Source organism: Sipha flava, unplaced genomic scaffold, assembly GCF_003268045.1.
Source record: "Sipha flava isolate LNK unplaced genomic scaffold, YSA_version1 103_pilon_pilon, whole genome shotgun sequence".
NCBI classification, from domain to species: Eukaryota; Metazoa; Arthropoda; class Insecta; order Hemiptera; family Aphididae; genus Sipha; species Sipha flava.
The window spans coordinates 12,164-36,286 of record NW_020271717.1 but is presented as its reverse complement, the minus strand read 5'-3'; the positions used below and the strand labels follow the sequence as shown (position 1 = coordinate 36,286).

Here is a 24,123-nt window from a genome sequence, read left to right as displayed (position 1 = left end):
CGACTATTGTTGACGATTATTGTCTCTTGTTTACTCTTGCTCGCGGTAACTGTCCGAATAACGATAGGTAACGTGCCGATAACTCTACCGACGAGAGGTATAGTCGTTTCGAGTGTCCGACCCTGTCGTCCCTTTCTAACGTTCGCGTGGTAGATATGGAATACAGAAATATATATTCGGAAATCAGCTTGAGGACATGCAGCTCTGAGGATATGGATGACGGTTCGAATCGAAGGAGGTACGTTTTGTATAATGCAGTTACATGGTAGTGCATTCCCTAATGTAATAATAATTATAACACGAAATTCAGATGTAGGTATACACTTAAAGAATTTTCACTAAAGTGGCAGGACTTGTTTTTTGATCCAATAATATCCCAACACGCTGCATCAGCAATGAACAATTTACACTCGGAGACTATTGAAGGCAAAAATGAATTTTCTATTCGTGAAGAAGACATTTTGGCTACTTTAAAATCTGTATTTACATAATTTCATTTTAAATGTATTTTCAGTAAATGAAGATATTTTTTCTTTATAGAATTCACACCCTACCATTGAGACATTTCAAGAATTGCTTAATCAAAATCCTGATGTATTCCATCGTGAACGCACTGCTAAGATTCTCATGTTTCATTGGCAGTTGATGAAACAATATGGATTGCTATCAGATCAGTATAGTAAGTTATCACTTTTTTAATATTAATTTGTATATTATTGTTGGAAAAATGTTCTTGTTCTTTTATTAAATATTGTTTGACTGTTTTACAGATACTTTGGAAAATCTTATGCCAATAACAGCAGATCGTAACCTAGAACCTGGAGTTCAAGTTCTTGATGATGAAGTAGAAGGTATAGCTTATATTAATATTATTAATTCATCTATGCATAAACGTAACATATTTCACAGATTGTTATCAATTATCTTACCACAATTATCTTGAATTGGATAATATTTTAGTTTGTTCTTTGTAATGGACAACTTATTTTTATCAAAATGTAAATTTTAAATTTTTCTTTAAAAATGCACTATAATGAAATTGATCATATTTTTTTTACATGTTTGAAGTACAGTAAGACTGTTCAGTAATTATATATAATTATATATATAAATACTAAGGTACTGTGATGTATTGAAAGACCTTTTTTTCAGAAAGTTTTGTTAAAAATATTTTAAAGATCCCAACAAAATCTTGAAGATATTCTCAATAATTTTTATAATTATTTAAATTATGTCAATATTATTACAATGAGTAAGATATGGAAAGTATGTAATCTTATAATGTATGTGTGTAAGATAGGAACAGCACATTTTATTGTTCGTCATTTTAAAATCTGAGCATAATAATTGAGTAAATAATTGAATTATTTTTCTATCATTCTAATGTTAAAAGCTAGAATAAAGGTTTTCTATCTTTTTGAATCGGAAATCCTATAAAATGTCACCAAGATTTTGAGCAATCTTTTTATTTTGATAACATTGTGATAACATTAGTGATAAATTAGTATAATAAATATAATGTATTTATTGAAAATCCTAGACATTTATTAATTGTAATACTCAACAATGATTATAATGATGAAATTTATAAAAACACCTAATTAGTTATTTTATATATTGGCGACTCTAAAAAAAAAAAAAAATGGTTGGTGACCCCATCATGTTAAAGCATTTATTGTAAATTGGATATAAGCCATAATTAGAGATTAAATTGTTATATTATACATTTTTTTCAAAATTCTTAAGTTTCCATGATAATTTTCTTTTTTTCAAGAATTAGCATTTTAAATATTTTTAATTCATAAAAATGCATATTTCAAATTTTAAGAAATAGTTTTTACAGTATTATATTAATTATAATTGATGTTTTTTTTTTAAATCATTAAAAATTTTTATTTTCAGCTGTAATTGATTTAAAATTAAATAAAGTATAATGTTTGTGATATAATTTTTAGAAGAAACATTTCGGGTACTATTTATATAACATCACTATTTGTTTTTTCTATAAGTTTTTTTAAAATTTTAAGAAAATAGTTTATATTAAAACTTTTTTATAATAAATATTATTTTAAATAACTTTTTTTTTGTTACCACAATGACTCCAGAGCATATCTCTTTATTTGCAGATTATGAATATTTACTTGATGATGAGCATTTATTGGCTGAAAGGCCAGATCCTGTTCTCGAGTGACATCTTACTTCGAAAAACAAGTAATATATATTTAAGTTTTTAACTAATAATTATTTTTACAAAAATTTGATTTTAAGAAAAGTTACTATAGTATAAGATTTTTGTGTATTAAATAATACAATTATAAATAATATAAATATTATACAAACTATGTGTTTTTAGATTGTTGGCTTAAGATTTCTTTTTCTTATCAATCATCAACTGATAAATACAATTAACACGTTCGCTGCGGCTTGATTTTTATATATGCATTCCTTGTGCTATTCAAATGTACGTGTTTTTTTCTTTATGACGCCTATTGGCATCATCATCGTCACTGAATAATTTTTTATTTAGACGCTGTTTGATACCATCAGGCGTCATTGAATAAATATGTATGTAAAAATAATCATCATTCAAGTACTTTAATACTGTATTACAATATTAGTTATAAAACAATTGTGTACAACTTATCAACAATTTTATAATCACATTTTTACTTCTAATAAAAATCTTAAATACTATTGACATTTTATACTTAATACTAACCTAATCTACTTATAAATTACTTGTACTAAATATTTATTATTGAAGAAAAGTATTGAAACATGATTTTAGACACAAATTGGGTTTTTCTCGGCATCACAAAAATATTGTAGTGATCGTTGTGCAGGATACTACGATCGGTGCCACATTAATTATTTAACGACGTCACACGTTCGTTGTTATCTTGAGACGTGATTGTGAAAGAGATAGGTATTTTAAATAATTAAACACTTGTACTTTAACACTTATAAAAATTACTGTTTTTATTAATTTACCATAAGAAAAATAACAAACAGTGTAACAAAAATAAAGATCGATGTTGTAGAAGATCTGGAAGATTGGGAGTACAGAAATGGAGGAAAGTATTTCAGAACCGTGAAAAATGGAGAGATATTCTGATGGCGGCCAAAACTCTTAGAGAGTATTAAATGCCAGAGAGAGAAGAAGAAGAAGAAGTTTATTCTGCGTAAAAAATTATGTACTCGCCGTACTGATAATGTTAAGTTATCCAAGAATAAAGATTTTCCAATCAGACACTGGTTCTTCAATACTTCTATAAAGTAATTAGTTGTATATGGTTGATACATATTACTTAATTTAACTAACAAATCTAAATTTAGAAATTCATTTGATTTGGGATCACTTGCATGGATATAATTCAATATTTCATTGTTCATATTATCTTAAAAATGGAAAAAGACTTTTAAATTCATTTTCAGTTTCTTTAGAGGATATGTTTCGTGATTCTTTTCTATTAGTACTAGCACCAAGTGTTGAATAAGTTAAACAGTTATCCAGTGTTGATGAAATTCTTTGATCTCTTGTCGAACATAGTGTATTATTAGGTTCAATATTCGAAGTCTAAAATACACTTACAGCTTCATTGTAAATATTGATGAATATTTTTTCTGACCTTAAATTAATCAATTGTTCCGTAATGGATTTAATCAATTTTGCACAATAGTTATAGTCAAGTGTTGTAAGTTTAATGATAGAATATTTACTAAAAATAAAATATAATCCAAACAGAAAAGTAACACAACAGTTTTTAAAGAATTCATTCGATTTAGTAAAGTTTTAGATTTAGCTGCTTCCTTAGATTTTGAACTTTCAGTACACTCTTTTAATGCTGTTAATACTAGTGTAAAGTAAGTAGTATGTATTTGTATGTTCTGAGTTCATTTTTTACAGGGAGATTCAAAATATTTGACCGACAGTCCAACGGTAACCTTTTTTTAGTTACCATGTAAAAATGTACACTAAATATATTTTACACATTTTGTTATTTGACTAAAATAATTTTCACATTTATTTTTACACATTTTGATTTAAAATTTGAATAGACTGTAAAAATTATAAATATATTATGTGATATTGTACTTCTTTTAAAATAAATTAAGCAATCACTTTGGAAACTGCACTTCTTATATCATTTTGAATTATTTTACTAATATATTTTGCATTTTTTGGTAATGCTTCATAAGCTGAACAAAATGTTTAATTTTCGACACATAACAGCTTTACAAGCTCTAAAAAATTTCCTTTATTTTCTGTTGCAATATTATTATTCACAATTTTAGAGATTTTAGTTGTTTCAGAATGTCTTCACAAACCAACAACTTGTCTAGCACAATATATAGCACACCTTATTAAACTTCTTAATATTGTTCAATTTTTAGCAAATTCAACTTTTATTTGTGAGTCAATCATAGTCGTAACACTGTTTTGTATTTTAAAATCACACCACCCTTTATATTTAGCCATTGCTAGTTTGTGTGTGTCACATTTACCATGTATTTTAGCCATACTGCCTATATATTTCCAGTCTGAATGACCATGGATTGTTAAATTGACAGTATTAGGATTACAATGTTGACTTGGTAGTAAAGAATGTTTATAATAATAACAAAAATGTTGATCAAATTGTATTAAGTACTCAATCCATGGATACTATTTATACCAAGTACTATTAAAGGACCGTTTATTTTTACCCATAGATTTGTAAGGAAAAACAATGTTTAGTTGTACAGGAGGTTGATCATGTGTTGTGAACCAGGTTACTTGTCAACACATATGCGGAGATGGTCGTTTAAAGGTTGATTAAATAAGAGTCCAGATGTATAATTAAAGTTATTTAATTTACACAATTACAGTACATACATATATTTTAACATAGAGAGTAAATGAAGACTAAGGACTTGCCAATGACTTGCACAATATGTGAGTCGGAATACAAGTGAAGAAGTCCTTATGTCTTCTAACTTATATACCAAACAGTAATAGGATGTACAGAAAGTTGTCCTCGTTCTGGTAGTAGTACGTGTGTCCATGAAGACCATTTTTCCATTTTTAAGATAATGTGAACGATGAAGTATTGAATTATATTCATGCAAGTGATCCCAAATCAAATGAATTTCTAAATTCAGATTTTTTAGTTAAATTAGGTAATATGTATCAACCATATACAACTAATGACTTTATAGAAGTATTGAAGAACCAGTGTCTGATTGGAAAATTTTTATTTTTGGATAACTAACATTATCAGTATGGCGAGTACATAATTCTTTACACAGAATAAACTTCATCTTCTTCTTTCTCTGGCATTTAATACTCTCTAAGATTTATGGCAGCCATCAGAATATCTCTCCATTTTCACGATCTTGAAATACTTCCCTTCATTTCTGTACTTAAATTTTTTAAATAAATAGGTACAAATGAATATTTCAAACTAACTCAATAAAAAATAGGTATTGGGATAATTATAAATATAACTTATTGTTCTATGTTCACCTGTCAAAATATGTATTTCTATGACTTCCTCAGTGTAAATAAATCCACTGTGCCACTATCAGGTCAAATAAGTGAATCAATTAACTTAATATTTATCAAAAAATATTTCTACACCAATATATATTACCATATCACCATGAGGTATGTTTCTTTTAATTTTTTATTTGATAATAATGTGTTAATTATAAAATAAATACAACTTTCTTTATAGCAAATAAGCACAATATAATGAAAAAATAAACAACATGTTATGGTGATACAATATACTATAATTAGTATATATATATATATATATATATATATATAAAGTATAGTATATTATCCATTTCAATTGACTTTAATTATTTTCAGATGCTATAAAAGAAATTAAAAAGTTTAATTTATGTGATGCTGTGGATATTGAAACTCCTATTTTATACACTTTTTTTTTCAATCCTTTGTAGCTAAACTTTTCAAGTAATACATCTTTAAACAGTTGTCTCATTAGTATACATTCAGTACAGAGCAATGTGCTACATGAAAAACGTTTGAGCTCTGAAACCTGTAGACAATAAGTTATTCAGTAGTTAAAATCTATATAAGTATTATTAATATAAGAATATAGCTTATTCAGAATTTTATTTTTACTAGTTTCATTCTGAATTCTTTATTAGTTGTAAGTTTTTTTTCAAATTCGTTCAGTTCATCCACCGTTTCCAATGAAAGATTTGATAGTTCCATTTGGAATTTATTATCAGTACTTTTTTCCATCAATTAATGTTCAAATCGACTTGATTCCAATATTATATCATATATTTTATCAACCTTCTCATTTAATGAATTGATATCATATTTGATGTTACATATTGTTCAATTCATTTTTTGAAGTAATTCTATAGACATTAAAATTAACTATATTAATACATTTTATAAATTTAATATATTTAAATTAAATTTATATATTACTCACCAAGTATTCCATTGTGTGCGGATATTTGTGATTTATTTGAAATGGATACTGACTGCTGTGTATCTATATTAGATACATAAAAAACCTTAAATGGTGATGTCGATGTGTTGACTACACCAATGAAAGATTCTTCGATCAAATGTGCTATCCCATCCAGATCTATTAACAATAAATTTAATTAAAAATACATGAGTTTGATGAAATTAATTATTGCATTATATTATAGATGTATATATATTATAGATATTTTATTCAAATATTAATACAATTATTAATGTATACATTACCAGTTACTTCTATTGTCTTATCAGGTATAGAAATTAGATTCAACAAATCACTTGTTGTACTGAAATTTTTTTTTTTTTCTGCATCAACAGGACTTAGACAATTGTTAGATACAGATGATCTTGCGGGGAATAGTTCTATAGCAGGATACTTTGCAGTACCTATTGAAAACAATTTTTAAAACAATGCATTTATTTTTAATACTATATAAAATATAGTGTTAATGATTTTCTTTCTTACAATTGCAGGGTTCACATTTTTATATACTTATCAAATATTTTTTTTTTAGAAAAAGTAACAATAATTAAATTATATTTTTAAATATGAAGTATACATCATACATTATAATACTATAAAATACATATTATTTTAATATGAACTTGGTTACAATTTTTTTCATTTAAAATAGAAAAAAAAGAAAAACTAAATTTTTTAGTATTTTATTCAATTTTTTTATTATTACTATTCAGTACTATACTGTTCATTTATTATTTTATTAATAATTATATATTAGTTAATAACTAATATCGCTTACTTTATCAATTACAACTCATTCGACAATACTAGAATATACTTTCTGCAATAGGATTTAAATTTGAATCTTGGAAGGTATAATTATCATCCACTAAAAAATGTATATATACATTTATAATAAAACTGGAAAACAATGACATTTCTTAAATTTAGCAATAACATAAATTAACCAACCAATACAATCACTTGAAGATGGACTCCATAAAACACCATTTTCTTTTTGTTGACATTTATCTTTTTTTTTTAGTTTTTAATATAGATTTCCTTTAGTATATGCATTGTTTTTGGATGGTGTTGTCGATAGATCAGATGTATACTCTGCCTTTTGACCTTTTTCTCTAGCTATTGCATAACTATCTAAATAAAAATAAATATTATTTTTTTCTGAATATTTTAAATTAGTTAAATAAATATATTATAATCTTCTAAACTACAAAAAATACTGATCATATAATGAATAATTTAAATTATATTTAGCTATATATTATGTTAGATATAGAACACACCTGTCTTTTCGCAATTTACGAGCCTTCAAAAAATCAAACTCAATTTCATTAGGTTTGGTCTTTTTCTGAATAAATTTTTTTGAATTTTTTTTAGGCCAAGCACATATGTTTTTGTTTAGTCATTAAATTATATATTCAATCATTGAATAAGAGTGATCCTGATCGAAGTCATTTGGTAAGCCATATTATAATATTTTTAAATTAGCTACCCATAAAAAAACTGATATTGTTTTTCTCCTGACAAGTAACAATATGTTTTGTTTTATGTAAAATTATTTTCAAATAAAATGAAATAATTTAAGTACCTACCTTATCCATCTATGTTTTTTTGTTATTATTATTAATTATATAATATTATACTAGTTAGGTACCATTATTACTAAATATGGGTAATATAAATTGTGTAAAGTACTTTTTTATGTATAATATTATAATATAATATACACATCTCAAATTGAATGTACATTATTTATTTTCATGATATTTACGTACTGTTATTATGTCCGACCCGCGAGGCCGCGACCGTCCATAAACCAGATAAGAAATAACAATGAATTGTAAATTGATGCGGGTCGCGGGTGATGGTAGGGGAGTATACGCACACTAATTATCATTTACTACACACACAAAGACGATCAGTGATTGAAGGAACGAAATAATTGCCTAAACACAACTCCTTAAAAATGACACATTTGCAGGGGCCTTAATAATAATTGGCATTAAAAATAATTAAAAAATAGAAAATAATTTTATACAGTAAAATTATGAGGTTAAACAAAAAACTTTTTACAAGAATACTAAATATTTAAAGTTGAATGGATAATAGGTAATACAATCAAGATATTATTACTAGATGGTAAAAGAATCATTTTTTTTTCAATATCTTTTATATTAAACGTATGAAAATTTTCAGATAAATTTTTTACAACATAAATATCTAATTCACTAGATTTTATAGGTTTCATAAATAACTCATATTTTTGGTCAAATATTTTACAAATAAGGATCACATCTGAATTTTCGTTCATAATTATGTTCAAAATTTTAACTATTTTTTTGTCTTGCGTTAAAAAGTATGAGTATAAGTATCTGGAAAGTACTCTTTCCATATGTGTTTTAATAGTCATATTTTTTAATATCAAAGTGGTAAACTGTTTTCCTTTTATTGAACTTGACATTATAGGACCATGGTTATGAAGACCAGAAAAATAAGGTGCACGATTTATAATTTTAGTGTTGGATTTAAGTGAACAAATTTCATTATATCTTTTGATAATTTGTTCCAAAGGCTTATGTGATTTCCTTAACATTCTCTTTAAGCAACCCATGTAGTTTTCAAAGGGGAATGCTGAGCAATTATCTAGTGGACCAAATGTATCATAATCATCACATAAATGAGTTAGACCATGAATATTGTGAGAAATGAGGTAACAACCATAATCTCTAAATCTTTCACAAAAATGTCTAATAATTGACGTGCAATATTTATGTATTTCGAACGATCAGGACTTAATAAAATAATCATAGATATGCTTAAATTAAAAAAATGATTCCAGTGTTGATCTTTCAATGATGGTTTAGTGACTATAATGCCATAATATAGTAAAAACATACGAAATTCTGTTGCTTTCCATCTATTTACTTCATCTAGGTTTATAAGGTTACTTGCAAACTCAGAGTGCATTTTGTTTTTTATATTATGAATATAACTGGAGATTTTTTTAATTTTCCAAGATGGATAGCGAATTGTATTGGGTCCAGTTAGTTAGTTTTAGTTCGTTCAGTGGCGTATACAAGGGGGGGGGGGTGTTTGGTAGATATGACACCCCCCTTGAGTCGTATCATATATTACATTATTATAGGAATATAGGTAAATCGATAATACAATATGAAATATAAAATAATGCACAATACTAATTACATATATACAGGTTAACATTATCGCGATTGTGACAATACGTGACGAAAATTATTCGTTTACGTTTTCGTGCAACACAAAACGTTTAATAATAATAGGTATTGTAGCATCGAATACTGATATTCGAATAGTCAAATATTCGAATAATTTATGATAAAGCTATCCGAATTCGAATATACATTACATCTCTATACAGACATTATGTATACATATTAATTAATTAAAATAAGTTTTAGTTTGTACGTATTATATATAATATTTAATAATTATAATTAACACCCCCTTTCAGAAAATCCTAGCTACGCCACTGCATTCATCCATAATAATATAAGTTTACGAACAGTTCCTAGACATACTAAGTGCATGTAATCCAAACAGAACCAGGTTGTTATATTAAAATTGGGAAAAGTAGATAAAATAGAGATATTTCCAGTATGATATTCCTCTTGAGTTTTCAAAACATAATTATTATGAGTTGGTATTATAAATTGGTAAACCATCAATTCCAACAACAATCTGAATCACTTCATTATCATTAAAACAATCAACAATATTTTGATTAATTCCATTCAGAATACCAAAATGATGGTATTTTCCTGGTTCCACAACACGTAAATTTGAAGTAGTTAACTTGTTTGTTTTTAAAATGGTTCATGAATCAATAGGTAATGATTCAAAACAATTATGTCGTTTTAATAATTTTAATAATTCATTAAGAGCATTTTGAGAAATGTTAAATGAAACTGGCCACTGAGCAATTAAAGAACTAAATAATGCTAACTGATCAATATCATCATTGAAATAAGTTATGTTTCATTATCTCCAATATCTTCATCAAAAGATGAAATTGACGATGATGAAGAGTGTATCAATTCTTTATATGATTCTTTTTCATTTGCAATAACAGTATTTGTTAAAACTGAATTAATCGCTGTTAAGGAAGTTGATGCCTCATTACTAGTAACAAGTAAATTATTGTTTTTTGGAAAACTGGGTTCAATAACTAAATTAAATATTGCACCCTCTTGCACCCTTCTTCTTTTTGACCTGTCACTTAGGCAATACTTTTTTTTGTAAGACATCCTAACCTACCTAAATAATAAAAATACTATTATTACTGAATGAGGTACCGTCAAAAATATAATTACAATTACATATTATGTATTAGATTTTGGTCATACATATTTGAAAGGTTTATAAATAAAATAAAAAATTATTATTAATATTCATGTATTGGTAATTTATAAGTAAATCAACTAATTAATTTAATTTTAATTTAGATATATCAATTTAATTGAAAATTATGTTTTTTTTTGTAATATTATCAACATTTACCTACATATTATGGATAATATTATGTAATACATTTTTTAAATTAATTATAAATATATTTTAATAATTGCACATATTAAAGTCACATACAGCATACCTATATACAACAAAAAATAGTTAAAAAAAAAATGTTTTCTTGTACATCTTGATATTTTGAAAATATAGGCACAAAATATATATTTACAAAATTATCAATCATTTTTTAAATAGTGAGTACTTTATGCTGAGTATAAAAGCATTATAAATATTAAAAATAAAATATTGTAGGTAAGTAGATAATTTAATATAGGTAATATAGTTATAAGTAATTACAAATAATTATAATTTAACTATATTAATGTATATCTTGCAATCCTTTATATTTTACTGACACCAAAATTAACCCTATTATTATTAGCATGTTATATTACATAAGTAGGTACTACTAATTAATCTAAAATTGATTATACAAATAATGAAAGTGCCTTTTTAAGTACCTATTTACTATTTCAGATTTAGGTGATTCGGTGAAAACGTATAAGATGGAATGTTTAAATAAATAATATATTATTTTACCTATACAATATATTACCTATATAATCAGCAAATTAATGTAGGTATACATTTATTATATTAGTATGTAGCAATAATAATAACTATAATCACATAATTAAAATTTAATACTTAAAATAAAATAGGTATTAATGCTATGTGGTAGGTATTCAATTAGATATTTACTTAACGAGTTTAATAAAAACTTAATATTCATATAAATAGAAGGTAGGAAGAGTAGCTTTGTATTAATCGAGATCGTGGTAATTATTTATTATAAAATTGTAAAAATTAATAGTTGTCCAACTCCAATAAATAGTATTACTCATTTGAATATACGTAGATATCATCAAATTAAAAAATTGTAGGTAGTTACATAAAATAAAATTACTTACCAAAGAAGCAGTTGTGAGTTGAGTATATTGTCAATTACACAAATTGCATAAATATAGGTATACTAACACAATACGAAGTTGAAGAGATATTGAAGTGAAGAGCAAGACAAAAATTTAACATTACCTATGTCTTTTCAATGGCACTAATAAGGCAGAGAATTACAAAATGATAACTTATAGTATGTTGACTGTTGAGGCGACATGAACGGTTATTATAGTTATTACTGGGAAAACCCTTAATCCAAATCACACGCACACGCCGCACTCACATATAGGAGATGGCGTTATATGTATATAGAATTAAAATCGTCGTTAGTTATCGGTATTATCGCAGTTCTATTTTTATTCAACTGAAAAGCGCTGATCAATTTGTTGTGATATGTTTATAATTGTATGACGCGTATATTACTCCGTAGGGTCTGTAGTCTGCACTCTAACGCCGTGTCCAACGTAAATCCGTCAAATGCGTTTAACGCAGTGCGTTGCGGTCAATGCGATGAAAATATTAATCAAAACCGTAGACATGATTCGACGTGTCCTAACTGGACGGCGAGTGCGTCCGATACGACCGATAACGCATCAGCCGTATTCGACGCACTAGTTTGAAAACAAATAATTTTGTTTTCAAACGCAAGAACGCAACGCACTGCGTTTATCAACGAACTCACATAATATTAACGCATACAAAATAAACACCTTGTTGTATAATCATTAATTTATATTATTTATCAATTATTTTAATATATATAATTTAAAAAACACAAATTTAATTTTAATGTATTTTTTATACAAATAGTGTTTAATACATATACTCTCTGCAAGTATAATTTTTTGCTGAATACTAAAAGACATGATTGAAAATATATAACTTTGATCAAAAGGCAAATAGAAATCACTCGTTTAAACTACTCTCGATCACGTTCACAATTATTGTGAGCACTGAAGGCAGGTTTATATTATTTTAAATTAATTCGTAGATTTCTAAATTGTACGCATCGGACGCAAATTGACGTTGGACATGCATGCGATTGTCGCAATAATGTGCGTCGATTGCGATGCGAAAACGGACGCGCCGGACGCAATTCGGATTTACGTTGGACACGGCGTAATGTATTACGCCTTGTCCTTACTGAATCCGTGCGTTGCGTTTATACGTTCGCCCGCAACGCAACGCACGCAACGCAACATTTTGTTGGCAAAATTGACGTCGATGAATTCAGACGTGCAACGTACAAGAGGTTGTGAAGTTGCAGGCAGTTGTACATTTTATTTTCAGTTGTAATATATTCAAGTAATATATTGTAATAAATAAATAACCGATAAATATTGTTGTATATTATAAAAAAAATTTTTTCGCTAAATTTTAAGGAAATTATAAATTACCACGATATAGAACTTTAACCTACCAAATTGTCCAATTTGTATTGCTTATAGGAACTAATTATATTATTACTATCATTATTTTATTTTTGTATTATATTACTGATTACATTATTCCATAAAATATTAATATATTATATAATAAATAATAATATTGTAATAATAATATATTTCTTTAGCTAGTATATTCAGTATACAATTTTAAACTTTTAAACTTACTTGACATTCCAAGTTCTTTGGATACAGAATCCCAATGCCTGTCTGCCACTACCCGATCTTTAAATTTTGGTTCCCATTTATTCCAAAGTACTGATCTTTTTTGTACTTCGGAAATAAGAACATCCATTTTTGAAATACAAAAAAAAATAAATTTAAATAATTGACAATGTGTCTTGACGCACAACGTTGCGTTGGAAAATAGAACAAGCTCTATTTTGTGCGGTGCGTTAAAACGCATCGCACGCATGTTACGGCCAGTTAGGACATGTTCGTACTTTGTTGCAGTTGGTTTTATTTGCGTGCACGCATCGCCCGCAATACACGCAACGCACGCAACGCACGGATTCAGTTAGGACATAGCGTTATTATTAGTAACTTACATTACATTATATTATAATGGCTACAGAACTTGATAGATAAATGAAATTTTATTCATATAAACCAAGGAAAGGTAAATGTCGTAAATGTAATGTTAATAATTATGTTTTTATTGTAAAATCAATACACTCAATATAAAAAAATCATCACACGTTTGGTATCGACGTCGAGGTTTTTCAGAACTGTAGAAATTCTCCTTTTATTCCCATGAACTAAAATATGGGAAAAACTATACCTATTTTGGTATACAGCGGATTTTTGGTAAAAAAGTGCTTGCATACTTAATATAGAAAGGCAATTTGATGACTGCTTTTTAATAATAATCTTATATAATCCCATTATGCATATTATAATATTATTTATTCAACTATTTAAGTTACAAGTGAACATTTTGAAACAGAATAATAAAAATAATACTATATAGTTTTTATAAACCTATTTTATAACATTGCTTTTAGGAATAATTAATAATACAATTTTATAATTTTAAGGTTTTAGAATTCAAACATTTTTTAACTAATTGTTATTTATATAGAATAGATACTATCATTGAACATCAAAAAAATACAGTAATAAAATAGTTATTAGTTATTACAAATAGGTACCTAATAGTTAATTAACAAACTGTAAAAATAAGAAATAGGTAAGTAAAATGAACCCAAAAAATGCATAATTTTTAGTTTAGGTAGGTAATGAAAAACAATAATTGAACAGTAAGTTAGGTTTTTAACATATTTTAGAAATAGGTAAATATTACTCTTATTAAATTTAACTACAGCCAACAAATGTAAACTAATACAGTAATACAACCACTTAGTTTTATAAGTTTTATAAGGAGTCTGATTTTAAACAGATTTTAAGGCCAGGAATTTAGATTTAAAAGTGGCCTCCTAACTGTGGAAGATGGGCGGTCATACTCAGCACGGTACAATATACCGTATTGATATAATGATTATGGTAAAGAATTGTAATAACTTATTACTCATGGTTTTATATCGAGCAAGTCACACTAGTATGATACTATATTGGATATTTGAATTTTACTTAAGTATAATTTACCAAGGTTAAATCTTTTTCCGTCTTATTTCTATCCAAATATGAAAAGTTAAAATCTAAATCCAATAAAATTATAATATACAGTTATATATGTTTTGGACCCCTCCCGAAAAAAATTTCTAGATACGGCTTTGTATACAAATACATATAATAATTAGTTGCACACTATTATCTTCGAGTGGTTATACAAAAATTTAAAATATTTAAGTAACACGCTAGCATGCAAAACGAATATTTTATATTATAGCTTACCTTAGATCTCGATCAAGTTGAAACACAAAACTATAATACTGGTATAAGTATAATACTATAGTGTCAAAGACAACTAAGAATTTTAAAATATTACGTGCACATACTACACTGTACACTTCAATAAGTATAATGATATTAGCGACGGCGATGTCAAATTGGCTAACACAATCAAGTATTCAAGTGTGACTTGACAAATTGACACAGGCACACTGCAAACAGCGGCACCAGAATTACAAATACATCTACAAAATGTTTATAAGAATTAAAAGCCCGTTACTGAAATATATTTATTTATATAATAATAGATAAAAACCATTGGTAGGGTACGTATAGTGAGTTGGAGAGACGATAGACGTGCGACTATCCCGTACGATAAGAGCCCGTTACTGGAAATATATTTATTTATAGAATAACAACAATAGGGTACGTACTACCATTGATTATAGATATATAGATTATATTATCTATTATAGATACTATCTATAATCAATGGTACTACGTATTGCAACTTGGAGAGACGAGTGACTCGCGACGAGCCCGCACGTACATCAAGTGCAAACATAAATTATAAATGCTGATTAATGGTTACTGATTATACACTTATTCAAACACGTTTAACAAAAATTTTTAAAATCAATGTACCTATAAATAGCTAGGTACACTCTTATTCATCTTTATGCGTAGTAATATTTATTATTATGCCTAATCTGTATTTTAAAAGCGACGTATTACACTTTATATATACCCTTACTCAATAACTATGCTAGAGTTTGCGAGGCCCTGGGCAAAATAAATGTTAAGTCATATAATTTCAATTAATAAAATATTTTAAGTTCAGTTAAATCAGAACCCTCCCCTCACGCCGTTACTTCCCTTACTTAATTATAATCCCAGATAGAAAGATTATAACATAATAACATTATTATTTAGATACATTTGTAATGACTAATATTTTTTTATCATTACAATTTGATTATAACTTCTTTAAAATATTGTTTTAATAATATTTTAGTATTATTTTTTGGCCTGGGTTTAATTGTTTTTATAACGTTACATATATAATAATACAATAATAATATAAACGTTATTTTTTTAAGATTTAAAAAATATTATTCAAATATACTTAATATATTATTTTATAGCTAAAAAAACTATTTTTTAATCCACTTTTCCGTTTTTCAAATTAGCTGATAGTTGTAGGACAACTTATATCTAATAATGGAACATAATAAATTATGAATATTTTTTAATATTCATTTGTGATATTGATATATATATATATATATATTCACTATTCACATATTATATAATATTATATACATTACCTATTCATATTAGTTACTTTTTATGATGTACTACTATTCGATACCATATAGTTATTATATACCTACACAAAATAATATAAATGGATATATGGACAAAAGTTAGGTAAGTAGTAAAATTAAAAAAAACTACTTGACATGTAATTATGTTAATACTTGTCTTTATTATTAATTAATATAATATTATAAATTTCTTAGCGAGTGCACTATAATAGTTTTTTTTTCTAAATGCTGCTCCGGCCAAGTAAACTTTCATTGGTGCTTCAATTTCAGCATTTGTTGCATTTTCGAATGCCTTAACTTTTCTTACAGCTTCTAATTTGGAAAACAACAGATATAATTATATATTAATAAAATAATAAATAGTAATAATTTAGTCATTAACAAACATATGTCTATTTATACATATATATATATATATATATATATTAGCCTAGTACAAATATTATATTGTATTCAATTAAATTATATCAAATAATTGTTTAAAAAAATTTTCATTTATAAAATCATTTAACAAAAAATTTATATTTGGTTACAAAAGGAAAAAAAAACTATCAAGTATATTTCTTACCAATAATTATAGAGCATGAACCTAAAGATGAAAAAATCTTTTTTTTTTTCTGTCCAACAAAACTGTACTTTTGCAAAATATCATCCTCAAAAATTGTTCTTAACATTTGCCTTATAGTTGCTGTTAATGTCTTCTTTGCTAAACGTTTGAGACCATTAACCTATGTGACACATAATAAAATAATGATGAATATAAATATTAGTCATATCATTATTACATATTAATTTATAAAAATATATGATTATTTTATATTACAATATTATATAAAATACAAAAGTACTTACAATGTTTTTTCTAAAATGTTTGTTTAACTACTTTGACTCAAATTCATCTAATTGTTCTTCACTTTCAATTGGAAGTAATGAATCATATTCTAATAGTTCTTCAGAAATATTTTCAGTATCCTTGGCTTGAAGCACAGTGTCAGTTAAAGTTTTGTCCATCTGAATTTGATTTTGAGCAATTGTTTCTACATCATACTTGATTTTCAAGACAACTCTTAAAATTTTATTCATTATGTCTGAAGCAAAAATGATATATACTCATTAAATATAAGTTTAATTATACAGAAGTCAATACACTTGGAGTATAAACCATTATATTATTATTGATATTACCATTTGATTCAGAAATTTGTGATAAGCAGTTATTTCTTAATTTGTGTTTGTTTTGAATAACACTAGACACCTTTTTAAAAGATGACTGTAAATTGACATCTAAAAACAATTTTAAACTTCACTTTAAATAATACAATATTAGGAGTATTTTTTTTTGTTTTTTTTTTATATGTTTTATATTTAAATGAATAAAAAATATTTATTAATAACCAAGTTCTATTACCTAAGGCCAATTTACAATTTGGGTAATCACTTGTATCTTGTGTAGCTTCAGAGACTTTAAAAGGAGATGACGATGTGTAGATAATTTTGGTGCTTGAGGCTCTTTTATGCTCCACTATAAAAATATAATTATTTGTTATGTGTTACATTAAAAATTTCTGTTTTTTTTTAAAAAATTATTTAAATTTACCAATCTTTGGACTAGATATTTCAGATTCACTATGAGATAAGTTAAACAAATCATGTTTTTCAGGCGTGATTATAGAACCTAAAAATTCAAAATTTAAATAATTATTAATAGAAATTTATCTTTTGAATATTGTAGATGTGAATTAAATAAACTATAATTTTAACTTTATTTACCTTTGGTAGAAATAACTGACATGGGAGATTTATTTATATTATAATCATGATCATATTTACTTGAAGTATAAATATTATGCTCTTGTGGAAATGCTATAAATATAAAGATATACACAATATTTAAATAAATAATTTCATAGATTTAAACTAAAATAAATCGTTTTTTACGTAAAATTGTCATATTTGAATTTTCTAAAATTTAAGTACCTGCAATAGGACTAAATGAGTTTCTATCAAAAAGTTTTCTTTTTGCTTTTAAAGGTAAACTGTAATTTTGATTATTTGATTTGTATTTAATGTTATGATCTTGCTTGCTTTCAACATCTATAACATTTATAATAACAATGTATATGTACATCAACATATAGTTTTAAATTAATATATACCTAAATTACTAAAAGATGAACAATCAATACTATTTGAGTTTTTCTTTTCTTTAGATGTTACGCAACTTAAACTGTAACTATTTAATATAGTTTCATTCATTATATCATTAGATTTTGGTATAATATCTGTAAATGTATAAAATGATTATAATAATTCATAATATTCAAAATTTTCATGAATTGTGTAAATAAATAAGCTTTCAATACAATTATAATTTTATTTTAGGTTTTAAGTGTAACAAATGAATGTATTAATTTTATAATAAGAATATCCCATGCTCTAATTTAAAGCATAATATAATTATACTTTAACTAACAAATAAAATAAAACTTTTGTCTAAGGAAAAAATTGGAGGATCAAATATTTTCGATTTTTTTGCACGAGATTTTGAAATCTCATCATCACAAGTAGATAAATCTGAAGTATTCTCAGCCTTCTTCAACTTCGCTCTAGCTTCTGCTAGAGTAGCTAAAAAATATTAATTTAAATTAGAAATTATAATATATATTTATAAATAATGAATTTTTATTTTATTTTAATGACAGTAATTAAATTAATCAGTATACCTTTAAGTATTACAAATAATAAATTATAATAGATTTAGTAAAAAATAATAATAGTCAATTTACCAATATTTTTCTTTAATGTTCTCGAGGCAAAATAATTGAATTCAAATTTGTTGGCTAATACTCTACGTTCAATATTTTTTTTTACATCTTTTTTGGGCCAGGCACAAGTATTACTTTTAACCCAGTGTGCTGGAACGACTTCAATAGTATTTTCAGTTTCAAATAACACTATTGACCACATATTTACATCAACTCTAGAAAAATGTGTTATTATTAAAATGAACTACATAATTTATAAGTTATTCATTTAATACTTTATAGTATATAATAGGGAACATTTAATAATATAGGTATCTATATTTTAAATGACTAAGCAAAGATCATACAATTCGTGTTTCCTATCTTCATATTTATATTGTCTTAATTTACATTTAGCTACTAATAATATACGACCTAATTTATTTATACAGATAATTATAAAATTTAAATTTAAAAAAAAATCTATTAAGTTTATCAATACAATTAATAATGATTACATTACATATATTTACATGTTAAAAAAAAAAAAAAATGAAAAATTGTATTACAAATTTTCTAAATGCCATGTAAAAGGGATACAACAACCTGTTCATTTTGTAAGATAAAATCATAACTTTTTTTTTTAACATCTTTAACATTCCAGCACTTTAAATTTTTAGACAAATGTTTAACAGAAAAAATTCCTAGATGTGATGATTTAATAGGCTGAACATAAAAATCTGTTTTTTTCCCTAAATTCTCTGCCAATCAAAACTATATTTCCAGTGTTTGTTGAATGTCCAATATTAATTAGTTTAACAATTTCATTATTATTTATACAAAAATATGAATCTGCATCCACATTGGTTTTTAATTTGTAATTTCCCAAAATTAATGTACTAAACTGTGGATTTGTCACTAAGTTATTTATCAAAGGCCCCTTATTATGTTGCCCTATTAATAAGCCTTCACTATTCTTCATACTATCACATTTTTTTTTTAAATTGCTGGTTGATTTTTCTCCCTCATTATATCGTATTATAACCTGCTCCAATGGTTTATCAGGCTTTCTAATCATACTCTTTAGTACTTTCATGTAATTCTTAAACGAAAATGTACAACAATTATCGAGAGATCCGAATCTATCATAATCATCTACCAAATGAAGTAAGCCATGAATATTTGGTGCCATGTACATTTGGCCATATATTTGTTCAAAGGACTTGACAAAATATTCTAATAAATCACGAGCATATTGTTTTAATGAAACATATTGTGGGCTTAGAAGTATTGTCATTGCTATGCTAAGAGCCTTAAAATTTTTGTAACAATCATCAGCTATAATATCTTTTAAAATAACAAAACCATAATATATTAAAATTGCTCTAAATTCCGTTGCTTTAAATCGAGCTACTTCTTCTAATTTTCTTGGTTTTCTTGAGAAATCACAAGGAAAGTCTGACTTTAAGTTTATAGCTAAATCTGATAACTCTTTAATTTTCCATGAAGGCAAGCGGACATTTAACGGACCATTCATCCATAAAAAAAGCAGTTTTTTGGTCACTCCAAGACATAACATATGCATATAATCTAAAGAAAAGTCGTTGATAATATCAAACATAGGTAATTCAATAAGTATAGAAATATCAGTATTAGGTAAATGATGATCATTTGTTAATTTGTCTGTATAGCCATTATGTGTCCTAATTGGTGGTCGTTTGTCCAGTTCACAATAAGGAAAAACTGTCCTATTTTCTTTACGGTCTCCTTCAATTTCACAACGTGGGCATGAATTATATCCAGTATGAGATTTAATTTTTAAAACAAATGATCTTGCCGGCATATCACAACAGATTACATCAATTTTAACTTTGTAAGATTTATTTTCCAGTTCAAAACCATTCAATATTAAATATTTTGCTTCATCAACAAAATCTTTTAAGTAGTCATTGCTGTCTGAAGGTTTTTGGTTTCCACAGTACAGTCCCACAGGAAAAACAAGATCAGATTTTGGTCGTATGTAAGCCAAAATTGGCCAAAACTCTAAAGAAGTGCTTTTATGAATGGGAAGTCCATCAATACCAATAACAATTTTTAATTCTTGCTCTAAAACACAATTATTATATGGTAAATAACGAACAATTCCATTTTTGAGACCAAAGTGGTAGTATTTTCCAGGATCAACGACCCGCATATTTTCTATTGAAATGGGTTTGGTTTTTAATAATGTCTTGGCGCTTTTGGGTAATGTAATAAAACATTTATGTTGACGAAGAATACTTAAAAGATTATCTAAGGCAATATGAGAAATTTTGTAATGTATTGCCCATTGAGTTAATTCATTATTTATCAAAAATGATGTACTAGATAATAAGTCAGAATCAGAATCATCAGTGTCAGATATGTCTATGGGGGGGAAAATCAATTTTGTAGTTTGAGAAATTAAAATTTTGCGATTCATTATTTAATTCTTCCTGAAGTCTATGTTCTGTTGTAAATGAAACATTATTCTGACAGTTGAGAGAATTTGTATTAGAATTTGGTATTTCATTAAGTAGATAAGATTCCGAAAGTAAATTTTCAGAAATATCATGATTGTAGGTGGGATTGAAATAGTCTAACTCTTCTTTCATTTTCCTTCTTTTTTTTCGACTACTGAGAGGAACCAATTTCTTCATGATAAATGTAAATAGATAATTTATCTGCAACAAATCAATAGAATAGTAGGATATTCAACGGTTTATTACCAACTCTACTATAGTTTAACGAACCAAATGTAACAATAGAATACATTAAAATTATTAAAGTAATAAAAAAAATATTGACCACAAATCACAAGAATATAAATATATGCAAATACTAATGTTTATTACTAACTAATACATAAAATTAAGCTAATTTAAAACTTTTAGTAGATAATATCGGAAATATCGGAATCGGTATATTTTCAAAACCGATATTTGAACCGATACCGCAAAAAAAAAAAGAACCACCAGCATAAAATATATTAATACCAATAATAACAATATTTTGATCACTAAATATCGATAGTACTGTGGTGGGCCACAGTAAAATTATTTAATGCTAATATTATGTAATATCGGTTTAATCGGTTTGTGGTATCGGATTAATTTTAGTATCGGTTCATGGTTTTTGTCAAAAAAGTTGATTTTTTATGTAATATATTAAAAATCAACTTATTTTTTACATGTGATTATAATATCAAGTATCGGTTTTATATCGGTTGCATATATCGGTATATAGGGTATCGAAAAAAAAGTGGTATCGGCCCATCCTTAATAATAATTGTCTAATGACAGTATTCAATATTATTATTATCGAGTGCGTGTGCTTTTCTTTCTTTCCTAAATATTGTTTATTTTTGTTCAGTCTTGGGGTCTATCGAGAATGTTGCATTATTACATGATTTTATCAATGACAGTTATTATACGGACGAAAATATTACTTCACGGAAATAGTGATTACTCATTGTAAATTTAATATTTTTATAAAAAAAAATTTGTAATTAATTAAAAACAACATTATACAAGTCGCATTGAACTCCGATTTTTTTAATTATTATTTTAAATAGTGAAAAAAATATTGGTAAAAAAAAGGTTAAATTTTACTTTTTTTAAGTTTTTATCTAATTTAAATATTTTATGTTAATGTATAATATTTTTATATATTAATAAAAAGTAATAAATTACTATAACTAATTCTATGACAAAATAGACTAGTTGCTCACCCCTGTTCTAGACGAACAAATCATCTCCGTTCAGAGCGAGTCCCCGTCCGGTTCTTTTTTTCATATTATTATGTTTAGCCGTTTAAGTATGAAATCGAATAATTTTTGGTTACATTGATTACGATTCTGATCGGTTAACCGATTAATGCTGTGAATACCTACTAGGTGAAAAAATCGATTAATCAAAACAATCGTAGTCCTATGTACACACGTGCCTACGATCCGAAAACGTCGCGTCGCGGAATGATAATTGAAAATAAAATACTACATTATTTATTTTTATACTCGTATTGGATATCAATACGCGGAATACGATGTACCGTGGCCCGCGGGTTGCGAGGTATCACTTATGATGATTAAATGAATAATTGGGTGGGGTCTACGAACAACGTGAACGTACGCGCATGCAGATGTCACTGACAAACTAATAACGAAATATTTAGTTGGCCGTTTTTAGAACAAAAATATTACCTTACAGGAAAAGTGATCACTCATTGTAAATTCAATATTTTTACAATTTTTTTTTTTTTAAACTGATAAACAACAACATTTTACAGGCCGCATTGAACTCCGATTTTGTAATTCCAATTTCAAATGAAAAAAATCTTAAAATTTACTTTTAAGTTTTTAAATTTTAAATTTTTTTTAAAGATTCATTATAAATATTGGGAATATATATCAATGAGGCCTGTAGAATGTTTTTCTCTATTAATATAAAAAAAAAAATATCAAATTTGGTTGATTATACGGGAGTGGATCCTGGAAAATTCATAAATTTAAAATAACTTTTTTAGTAGTTTTGACTTTAGGTAGTTAATAAGAAACAGTTTTTACAAAAAAAAAAAAAACTTAAAAATCTTATTGTATCATTTACTGCCTTTATATTATTTACCTTTATAGGTAGTCTCTGCTCCTCAAAGAGTTAAAACTTTAATTGAATATACGCTTACAACTACAATCTTAATTATTTAAATAAATAATAGGTAAGTACTCACCAAATCACCGCTATTTACACCAAAATATAAAATTACGGTACAGTATAATATAATACAAAACACTATTGTC

At 26.0% G+C, this 24,123-nt stretch overlaps 3 protein-coding genes, 1 long non-coding RNA gene and 1 pseudogene across 7 annotated transcripts; 1 reads left to right on the top strand and 4 right to left on the bottom strand.

The window, feature by feature from the left end:
• On the top strand, positions 1-7,965 carry LOC112682191 (microspherule protein 1-like). 2 transcript variants are annotated; one of them, XM_025552722.1, is made up of 6 exons: positions 1-238; positions 311-479; positions 541-679; positions 771-851; positions 2,127-2,211; positions 7,875-7,965. In XM_025552722.1, exons 1-5 carry the CDS (start codon positions 156-158, stop codon positions 2,189-2,191), a joined length of 537 nt encoding a protein of 178 aa, XP_025408507.1. In that variant the 5' UTR covers positions 1-155; the 3' UTR covers positions 2,192-2,211; positions 7,875-7,965. The 2 variants fall into 2 exon arrangements, with proteins under 2 accessions (XP_025408507.1, XP_025408506.1); XM_025552721.1 differs by lacking the exon at positions 7,875-7,965 and adding an exon at positions 2,354-2,579 and having other exon boundaries at positions 2-238.
• LOC112682212 lies at positions 4,836-5,722 on the bottom strand. Its single transcript, XR_003148470.1, has 2 exons — positions 5,507-5,722; positions 4,836-5,397 (listed from the first exon to the last, which is right to left on the bottom strand). It is a non-coding gene; the product is annotated as an uncharacterized LOC112682212 (long non-coding RNA).
• Positions 6,822-15,417, bottom strand: LOC112682641 (annotated as a pseudogene).
• A 1,309-nt stretch (positions 15,418-16,726) lies between these two features.
• On the bottom strand, positions 16,727-23,590 carry LOC112682171. 3 transcript variants are annotated; one of them, XM_025552693.1, is made up of 12 exons: positions 23,059-23,590; positions 19,353-19,546; positions 19,040-19,191; positions 18,723-18,848; positions 18,544-18,660; positions 18,337-18,429; positions 18,164-18,241; positions 17,975-18,088; positions 17,752-17,850; positions 17,419-17,654; positions 17,135-17,294; positions 16,727-16,878 (listed from the first exon to the last, which is right to left on the bottom strand). In XM_025552693.1, exons 4-10 carry the CDS (start codon positions 18,820-18,822, stop codon positions 17,446-17,448), a joined length of 810 nt encoding a protein of 269 aa, XP_025408478.1. In that variant the 5' UTR covers positions 18,823-18,848; positions 19,040-19,191; positions 19,353-19,546; positions 23,059-23,590; the 3' UTR covers positions 16,727-16,878; positions 17,135-17,294; positions 17,419-17,445. The 3 variants fall into 3 exon arrangements, with proteins under 3 accessions (XP_025408478.1, XP_025408488.1, XP_025408495.1); XM_025552703.1 differs by lacking the exon at positions 23,059-23,590 and adding an exon at positions 19,607-19,680; XM_025552710.1 differs by lacking the exon at positions 19,353-19,546.
• Positions 19,899-24,123, bottom strand: LOC112682162. The gene is made up of 2 exons (XM_025552683.1): positions 24,054-24,123; positions 19,899-22,012 (listed from the first exon to the last, which is right to left on the bottom strand). Exon 2 carries the CDS (start codon positions 21,769-21,771, stop codon positions 20,029-20,031), a length of 1,743 nt encoding a protein of 580 aa, XP_025408468.1. The 5' UTR covers positions 21,772-22,012; positions 24,054-24,123; the 3' UTR covers positions 19,899-20,028.

Bases quoted from the DNA above. Each gene is read 5' to 3' on its own strand.
- LOC112682191 (XM_025552722.1), top strand. From the start codon at position 156: ATGGAATACAGAAATATATATTCGGAAATCAGCTTGAGGACATGCAGC. The intron at 480-540 runs GTATTTACATAA...TTTTCTTTATAG, and splicing joins TTTTGGCTACTTTAAAATCT to AATTCACACCCTACCATTGA. The intron at 852-2,126 runs GTATAGCTTATA...CTTTATTTGCAG, and splicing joins TCTTGATGATGAAGTAGAAG to ATTATGAATATTTACTTGAT.
- LOC112682162 (XM_025552683.1), bottom strand. From the start codon at position 21,771: ATGAATCGCAAAATTTTAATTTCTCAAACTACAAAATTGATTTTCCCC.
- LOC112682171 (XM_025552693.1), bottom strand. From the start codon at position 18,822: ATGAATGAAACTATATTAAATAGTTACAGTTTAAGTTGCGTAACATCT. The intron at 18,242-18,336 runs GTAAATAAAGTT...TTGAATTTTTAG, and splicing joins GTCAGTTATTTCTACCAAAG to GTTCTATAATCACGCCTGAA. The intron at 17,655-17,751 runs GTAATATCAATA...TTTTTGCTTCAG, and splicing joins ACAAATTTCTGAATCAAATG to ACATAATGAATAAAATTTTA.